The 10,158-nt window shown below is 32.3% G+C and overlaps 1 protein-coding gene and 1 pseudogene across 1 annotated transcript; both read left to right on the top strand.

Moving 5' to 3' along the window:
- The first annotated feature begins 465 nt into the window (after positions 1-465).
- On the top strand, positions 466-4,296 carry LOC140963211 (uncharacterized oxidoreductase At4g09670-like; annotated as a pseudogene).
- A 4,986-nt stretch (positions 4,297-9,282) lies between these two features.
- On the top strand, positions 9,283-9,807 carry LOC140963210 (ethylene-responsive transcription factor 1B-like). Its single transcript, XM_073422503.1, has one exon. The coding sequence runs from the start codon at positions 9,283-9,285 to the stop codon at positions 9,805-9,807; it is 525 nt and encodes a 174-aa protein (XP_073278604.1).
- The last annotated feature ends 351 nt before the right edge of the window (positions 9,808-10,158 follow it).

The raw sequence follows: 10,158 nt of genomic DNA, 5'->3' as shown, positions 1-10,158 counted from the left end.
CGCTATCTACCAAAACGGATAAAAACCGTTGTCGTTGAACGGACTTTCAACAACACCCTCAGTTACAACAGTTTTTAAATGGCTACGACAACGGATTTCCGTTGTCATTTGCCGTTTTTGTAGTAGTGATTAATGACAATTGCGGATCACTGAATTCATANCTTTATATTATATATATACACAAAACAAAATAGGACTCAATTTTTATTTGTATACATTTTAGCTAAGAGAAGAAAATTCTTAAAGTATATATGGACCAGGAAAAATAATTTATATCCTTTTTTAAATGTGGTTATTAATCTTCGTACTCAATAGTAGAATAAAGAATTATTATCTTAATATTTATCATATACGTTAATTTTTATCATGTAACTAAGTAATTGATCAGTCAAAAAATTATAAAATTTAAACATGTGAATTTATTAAAAGAAAATGCAACTGTTAATGCTTTGAATATGAATAAAGATGACAGCAAAAACATATAAAGCAAAGGTAATCACTTTATGTACACGACTTAATGTCCCATCGCTTTCCTTGCATGTAGGAATTTCTCTTGTGCATCTGTCTTTTCTCATGCAACGTATGATAAAAAGGGATTATGCGGTCGACACACCCACACACACACACACACACACACACACACTATATATATATATATACACACACACACACACTTTGACATGGCCAAAGCATGCTTTCTCTATGCATGTATGTGTGTTGTCAGAGAGAGGCATGCAGGGAGGAGGTGACAGCGTAGGGCCTAATGAAAGGAACAAAGGCTCTGTATTTCATTCATGAATATCGACCGAATATATATAATTTCACCTCAAACCAAATTTAAATATTTATCATGAATTTCAACAATTTGTAAATAATAATAAAACCAACTTGCGGGTGGGATTTATAGATTTATTGAAAATAAAATGCATATGTTTAATATACTAATTGAGCGACTGATGGATCTGATTAGGCCATGCATGACCGATATATATATATGTAGCTAGATATCTCCTCGACAAACTGCTACCCATTTAATAAATAATGGGTCGACACTGGGAACAAAGGCGTAAGCATAAGAAGTTGACAAGAGTGGGGGGCAGGGAGGGTTTGTCTCATTTCCTCCAAAAGTGAGTAATGAATATATATTACAGAGTAGATAAAAGACTTATTTATGTGAGTGGTGAATCATTTTGTAATCGATTGCTTTATGATTGAGTTATCATNTAACCTTTTTGGGACCTCTCGTATATATTATATAATAATTGGGTTATATTTTTTAAATATGTTAGGTAGGTAAGTTTTGTACAGCTCTATAATTTTTATAGTAATAATTAATTAAGTGGTTCTGATTGAGGAAGAGCAATCAATCATGATGAGAGAAAAGAATTGCCCTTGTATTTATTGTCTCTCCCACTGCCCTAGGTAATTTAAATCAAGGACCCCCAACAATAATAATCCATATACATACATACATACATACATACATATATATATATATATGTATGTATATGGGATTAACAAAACATTTAATCGTAAAGTATAATAATTTAGCAAAAATAGGAAAAAAAAAAAACTTTTTTGATGTATTAATTAAGTTTGAGCTAAAATATATGTTCATTGAATATTTGGGGTGAAAGGGGGCCTATGACTGATGTTATCCATCACGAAATTAAAGTCGCTGACCGTATTGTCTACCCCGCCATTCAAAGCTCGCCATTATGCTTCCAACCCCACTATTATTATATATTATATATTAATTAAATGCAATTTAAATACTGATATATATAAGATTAAATTGATTGAATTTGTAAAATTATTGTTCAAATATTTAAATTAGAGGGTTAATTGTTGAAATGACGACTTTTGGACATGTAATTTATGAACGTACGTACAGCATGTTAAATGAGCTGATTCATAAATAGTAACTTAATGGACAGTAACCACACCGAATGCTACAATGGGGTTACTGATTAAAAGTAGTCTTAATTTCCAACTTTATTCTTACTTTTGTGGACCCAAAATTCAAATTGTAGAGATTTAAATGGCATTCAAAAGTCACTATTATTTATTTATATGTTCATAAAAGGCCCAAGGGATATATGCTGCTCATTGTACATTATTTTATACTTTTGCTATAAATTTATATATATATATGATGGATTTTATTTTTGCCGAATTGCAAACTCTTTTTATACATCATTGTTTGGCTGCTTCTGTTTCAGCCCCATATTGGAACACATGGGTACTTGGCCCTAGGTATCATTCATATTTTCGGGCCGGTCCTTCACAGTCAAGGCCCAAGCTAGCACCATTATTACCGTGGATTCCTGTAAATTTTTTACAAGATTTTTACCAATCCATGAAATTCTACGGATTTTATAACTTGAACAATGTTGAAGATGACCATGATCAAATATAAAAAAAAATTGAACATTATAGTATATCGATCAAAATTATATCATATATTTTTACCCTAATATGTTATTTTAAACACAAAATAGCAACATTTTTTAAAAATAAAATCAGCAAAAAAGTAACATTAGTTTTTGAATTTTTCAAAAAACAGATTAAACCAAATTATATTAACATTTCATTAAACTCCTATGAAGTCGCACTTTTTATTATAATGTATTCATTTATTTATTTAATTTCACCAACTAAATAAGCGATAAAAAATTTAATCATTATGATCCAATATTTTAATAAAATTAATTTTAATAATGTGTAAATTGTGATTTTTTTTTAAAAAAAATAAACATAAAAATAATTTTAAATGCGGGAATCAAAATGGTGGAGAGAAGATGCTTGAAAATTAGATAAATAATAGAAATAAAAGAATTTAATTAAATTAATTATGTTTTTATGGTTTTATTTCATATTTATTATATAAAGAGTTGAGGGTGAGGAGCGGATCACATGATTATTTTAAACTTTATGAAATTCAATTTGAATATCACTATATTTTAATTATAAAATATATAAATATTTAGAGTAAATATTTCTAAATTTTTAAACTTGATAAAAGTCATTGAATCTCGTAGATTTAATACATCTTCAGAGTAGAAGATGCTCTTCAGTTTGGATTTTGTTCTATTAAAAAAATTGGGATAATACCCAATTTAAGACCTCGTTTATGCTACGTTTCCGATTTAGTCTCCGAGTTGGTCATCCATTTTTTCGTTTGTGTTGCGGATTTTGTCACTCTGTCATTTTGAGGGTTAAAATAGATGGATGAATTCCCCTTGTCATGATCATGTGCTGAAATGTTTACCTGAAGTCTCTCTTTCTTTCTTCCCCTAAAATCGATTTTTATTTGAAAGCCCTAATTGACTTTTTAGTTTTTTCGGTCAGTGTTGAACAACTCTTCTCTGCGATGTAAGTTTTCTTGTTTTTAATTTCTTTTCTCTTTTCTATAACAGACAAGTTGAAAGGATTTTTTAAGGCAAATTAAAGTTTCGTTGGGACAAGTATTTATAAACGTTTATATAAAAGTATTTTTTTATAAAATTTTTTGGTAATGGGGTGATCCAATTAATATTTTTGAAAAAGACAAGAAGTTGGTTACCTTTCACTTATTCATCATGAGTCTGAATGTGTCATTGCATGTGAAACTGTCAATTTTATGATGCCAGTGATAGAAGGATTACCCAATATTATAATAATTCTACGTTAGATGGAGATCTTTGTCGATTGCATATAAATTTGTTAGAGTAAGGTTTCCGTGTTGATTTTGCTTGTAGCTTATATTCTAATTAAGATGGTCTAATAAGCTTTTGTTTCTATGGCATCAAGATCCACAGTTGATCATCATTTAATATTGTGGAACACCCCAGTTTCTAGAAAATAACATCAGAGTAAAACGGGACCTAGATGCCCTTGGTGTGCTGGATGGTACTGCATCGGCGCCATCTTATGGGCCATGGACCAAAAGTTACCAACAACAGTAACCGCTCTACCCACCATTACAAGGAACTCGGCTGGTGTCATCCTATCATGCAGTGCATCTGACGATGAGCAAACTGTTGCTATATTTCATCTCTCACGAAACCATGCATGGACTTGATGGTGTGTGGCTGGCCTCAATGGGACACTTTGGGTTGAAGACTTCATCATTCCATATGGAGAAATTCCGCAGCATTCAGCTTCACAACTGGGGCACGATTATCTGATTTGCGTATCGGGTGGAACGTGAAACCTCGAGAAATTCGAGTGGATACTCGATTACCACAAGAGAGTCTGATGATTCAAGAATTTTTGGGTCTCGTTAAGGACATAAAAGAGCAAGGATCTTCATGACCTGACAGCAGCTGGTCTCGTGCCAGTAGAGTAACCTGTTTACATTTTAGACATGTTTGAACTATTGGATCACATTATATATGTAAACTAGCTGACACTGCTGTTGGGATTATTGGTGAACCAAGAGCGAACCATATATATATCACAGCTAGACTAAGGAGGAATGAAACGTAACTGATCTTTTCTAGTACTGAAAAGATTGTCATCAATCTCTTGAATAAATTTCTAGGTCTCTTTATAGAAATTTGGTACATGTCTATCAATTGAACAACATGAGGTGGATTTTGGTTATAAATCACTCTCGAGCCGGCATGATCATGACCCATTAATGGACCATATATATTTACCGATCTTCATTTTCATGCATAGACTCTCTGAAAATCGACTGTGCTTATGAGGACCATATAAATCTTACTAATCATGAGTACTTTGAAATTGGGATAATATTGTCCCCATCTTCAAATTGCGCGCCCGAAACTATACGAAACGCCTTGTTCGAAATGAAACTAAATGCCATAGCCCAAAAGCGTGACATTTTGTGGCCGTTTTGATGCTATGAACAGGCCATAAATTTAAGAAATTAATTTCGATTTTAAAAAATGGAAATTTCAAATATGAGAGAGTCCAGCCCAAACAAGAAGCCCAGCCCATGTTTGTTTTTTTATTTATTATTAAGCAAATAAGATAATTAAGCAAATACGAAAAGAAGTTTCTCTCTCCTCGTCTCCATCTTCTCGACCGAAAGCTGTTTTTTCCTTCTTTTTCAATTTCGAAATTCTTTTTATCGATTGTGGCCGTTTCGATTATCAAAAAATTAAACTAAATACATATTCGGAATCCTCGACGAGAGTTATCCATTGATACCAAAATTTCGCAGAAAAATCGTGACTCCCGGAAACCCGTCAGAGACCGCCACCTGTTTTTCGCCGGAAAAGTTGGAAGGAAGCTTGGGTTATGTTGTTTGAAGCTTAAATTCGAAACTCTGAGCAATTTTCGAAAGTTCAGAGGTATAATTTTGATTTTAGGGTTTTGAATTTTGGTGATTTTAATTCAATTGAGTTCCAATAATTAACATATATTGGATTATTGATTGTAGGTGCTATATCGGAGTCGATTGGAGGTATTAAGCTAATTTTCGAAATTTAATTAGATAATATTTCGAATTTAGCCTATTAATTTGGGAATTTATGATTTTTGAAAAGTTAAATCGTTATTGGAACATGTTTATAGCATTAGAAATAGAAAATGAAAATTTTGGAAATTCCTAGAAAATATCGAAAATTTCAGATCAGGTATGATTGAATTTTCGAAATTTCAAGTTGTCCGTTATTGAGAGATTTAAGTTAAATAAATCGCTATATTTGACTTTGCGATGAGTTTTAGAAATTGTAAAGCCTAAATTAAGAATTTTTGGAATTTTAGGCTAAATTGTCAAATAATAGAAAAATAAATTGAACTTGATATGAAATGTATTATTTGCCACATGATTGGATTATTCGGGAAACCCTTAAGAAATTTCAGTGGTAAATTAAGGGTTCAGTTGAGGTACGTACGAACTGTTTTCATTACGACGTCTATTATGATGTTGAGTATGTTGTAATGAGTTGTGGCGTGCTTTATGTGCTTTTGTGAACACGTGATTGCATTCATGCATTTATTTGTATTGATATTATTAGTACATAGCATTTCGAGCCTTGACTCTTTTGATTGCTATTGATATTGATATTGATCTATCGAGTTGTTGCGTCATCGATGGAGCGGGTGGGTATGATTAGCACTCCTGATGACTTGCATGAGGGCTGAGCGGGTAGCTCCCGTACCCTCGATGCTACGTGCATGGATGAGTGGCGACTTGATGTTGCGTTGCTACGTTCCTGGCACGGGTGGCCATTGTTACTGTTGTTGATGCGATTCATTTGGACTCCGTTTGGTATCCATTATCGGTTGTTACCCTTCACGCATTACATTACATTGCATTGCATTGCATCACATTTTACTTGATTTTATTTCATGTCAGTTATATTTCGTAATATTACTGGTTCGTCATACTGGGGCCCGACCCCTCGTTTCTTTTTATGTTGTGGTTGTTTTTGATGCCATAGCAGGTTATCCAGGAAGATTTGACGCGTCTGATGGAGTGTCAGGTAGTGGTGCCCAGTCGTCGAATCATGATTGAGAGTTCTCAGATATATATACTATACTATAGAGTCATACATTTACCGGGGAGATGCCCCGTGTAGCTGTACTGTTATTTTTACGATGTTTTGAATTGATAGTTGTGTGATCGAGTCTTGCCGGCTCTGTATGTGTTTAGTCTTGGCCAGTGCTGCTATAGGTTGTGAATTGATGTTATGACTTTATTTCGAGTATATGAATATTATTTGTGATGTTTTGATAATTTTGGGATGTCCTATTTACGAATAGGTCATGCCGAATTTTCTGTAGGTCCAAAATGAAAAATTTTAATCGCTTTCGCTGTTTACATTAAGATATCCTGGTTGTTTGGTCATTAAATATTAATCAGAAACACGGAGTCCCACAAATGGCATCCGCCGACAGAAGAAGACTTGTGAGAAACTAAATTCTTCCCCGGCATCACACCTCAAAAAGTTTAATTATTTATAAAATAAATCATATTACTATACATAAAGTAAAGCTATTGGAGTAATTATATATATCATAACGCTTTTTTTTTTTTCTCAGTAGCTCTTCATCTTTTAACAACATTTATTTTATATCCTCATGTATATATATCGACATGCATGCCAAGAATCTTGGATCTCTCTCTTTTGATTTTTCGAAATATATACGCAGTTACATCTATTTTTGATATATGTTTTGTCCACATGACATCAAATTTTTAAATCCGTCTAGCTCTAACCATAACTCGTGCGAGATATTAGAAAATGAATGCATCGAGAGCTTTTGTTTGAATTGAACCATCTTAATGCAAAGGAGCATACTATAAGATCGATGCTGCCTCAACTTGAAACAAACTTATTTCTTTCTCACCTTCTCTTTTCTTCATCATAATCAAATGGCGCATTCCAAATTAAATGGATTCAAACTTAGGGCAACCATAATAGTCGTCTCCTACACACACACACACACACATCTAATTTTATTTTAATATATTGGTCGGTTTTCTGAGTTCCAATCGAATACTGAGGGTGCGCATGCACTTGGATAAAATAATTTGATTCGAAAAGACAATCTATCGATGGATTTCAAATGAAATATATCTAATGTGTATTTTAAATATAACATACTATTGTTGCATCTACATGCATTACATGGAATGAATTTGAAATACATTCAACAAAAATTCCTTCAAACAAGTTTAAAATCTAGCTATTTCATTCAATTACAACCTGGATATTATAATTAAATTACTTTTATAATTTATCCGGATGAATAGAGTTGTACTATTTGTCAAAAAAATATCTTGCTCTGCTCTGTGGTTACAAAATTCAAGAGGGATACATTTTTATTTTTAAATTATTTTTTGAAAATCAAGAGGGATACAATGAAGCCTAGGTCTACGAAATAGGCAAATTATATAATTATAATTATATCAATAAAGTGGGTCCCTTTCTTAATAAAGAAGGTAGGGTGGCGTCCGCCGACGGAAGAGGACAAGACAGGGTCAAGCTCTTGACTTTGTATCTCCACAGGGGTGACGTTTAATTTATTATTATTATTAAATAAAATATATATACAATACTAACAAACCTGAGGTTATATATATGTTAAAAACACATTAGGTTAAACATCAATTAATATTTCATTGGGGTTTTACTTACACAACTTTGATTTCCCGAGTTCTCAAACTTATAAGTAAAACTAAAAAATAAAATAAAATCGATATGCTAATTTAATTTATTTAACTTAAAAATGAAAAAAATGTTGAGCACCAAATTTAACTGATCCATGGAAAGTTAGAGTTTGGTGATCCATGTTCGCCATTAAACACAAGACTTGCTAATAAATAAATGTTTGGCTCTTTCTATTAATTAATTTTTGCCTCCATTCTCCTGAAGGAAGTCAAATTATTTTGTTTCCTCTTAATATGTTACAATATAATTAATATGCCAATTTGACATTTATTCAAATAAATTTCGAAAGCTCTAGAATTTTAACTCTCTAGCTAATAAGCTAGAAACAAAATTGAGTGGGAAATTCTAATTGAAAGATTTTTGAGCAAGAAATGTAAGAATACTCGACATAGACCTTATGAATTCAGAAGATTTGAAAAAGAATATTTTGTATCTATACTTCTTATACTTGAATATATATATATATATTATTATATGTGGGACGACTCTTCCCAAAAACAGATCGATCAGCTGGCCTGAAAATATTATCTTCATAGTCTTAGTTGCAGTTTTTCTTTTAATTAATAATTACATTTCATTGCTTTGAGCGACAGACAGATAAATAGATTCGAAGGAAAAAAAATGAAATTTCTACTGCAAATGTTTGAGTTTAATTTGATGTGGCAACTATTTGTTGAGAGAAATTGTTTACCGAAAATTATCAGTACCCATTCTTTCAATTTAAGTGTCTATTTTTTTCCACAAAATCATACAAATGTAAATGTAAAAAGCCTTGATATTTAATTTTAATTTTATATTAACCATCTAGAAGTTCAACATAAAATATTTACAAGTTCACTCTTAAATTTAAAAAAAATGGAAATAGGATAATTATTTACGAATGTTGACAGCACAAAATTTTTTTGGATAGAGAATAATATGTTCATTCCAAATAAGGATCGATGTGCATTATTGTCCCACCATAAGATATAGTGGAAGATTTCTACCTTAAAAAAAAAAAAAAAAAAAGCCAATTTTGCAAAGAACAAATAATTGTTGTCAAATAGAATCTTGAATTCTTTATACTATAAATTCGAAACCCTTTGATCACTGTTGTCTCTTCCCCCACCATTCCACACCTATGTCTCTCTCTATCTTTTTGGGCCAAAAAATGGATTCTTCACCATTCAGAAAAGAAGATATCTATAAAGAGATTGAGTCGTTCAGTATTTTCAACCCACCTGAAACTTCCCCATCAGACACAGCTGAGAAATCAAAAATTAAAACTGAAAAACGATATCTCGGTGTTCGAAAACGGCCATGGGGGAAGTACGCAGCAGAAATTCGGGATTCCACCAGGAATGGAGCTAGGGTTTGGCTCGGAACATTCAGTACAGCAGAGGAAGCCGCATTGGCTTACGATCAAGCCGCGTATGCCATGCGTGGATCCATGGTCACTCTCAACTTCCCTTTAGAACAAGTAATGGAATCACTTGAGAAGATGAATTACAGTTGCAAAGAGGGCTCGTCACCAGCTAAAACCTTGAAGGAATCACACAAAGTACTAAGCGCGACCACGAAAACACAAAGGAGTGGTAAAAAGAAACGAGTCAGTCAAGAAGAAATGGTTATTCTTGAAGACTTGGGATCTGACTTGTTGGATGAGCTTTTATCCGAGAGTTCAACTACCAGTTAGTGAAATACGTACACAAGATTGATAGTTTCTTTCTTTCTTTTTTGTTGTTGTTTTTTTTTTTAAAAAAAGTTGAAATGACAATATTTGAAAAGGAAAAGTAATCTGACTTTTTGTCTTTTTGGGATTTGATACTGTTTCTTGGTTGAACCCTACTGGAACACAAGTTATACTATTAATTGTCCAATTCATTGGCAGATTTAGGCGACACGGCTATTTATGCAGTTAACTTATCTTCTCAGGAAAATTTATAAGATGATTATGATTTTTAATTAATAGATGTGATTATTTATTATATTATCAATACGTATATATTAGAGACACTCATTCTCATGATTTTGCTACTGTTTCCAA

The sequence above is a fragment of the Primulina huaijiensis genome, chromosome 17 (assembly GCF_012295235.1).
Source record: "Primulina huaijiensis isolate GDHJ02 chromosome 17, ASM1229523v2, whole genome shotgun sequence".
NCBI lineage: Eukaryota > Viridiplantae > Streptophyta > Magnoliopsida > Lamiales > Gesneriaceae > Primulina > Primulina huaijiensis.
The sequence above is the reverse complement of the archived record's forward strand: the minus strand, read 5'-3'. Positions and strand labels throughout refer to the sequence as shown.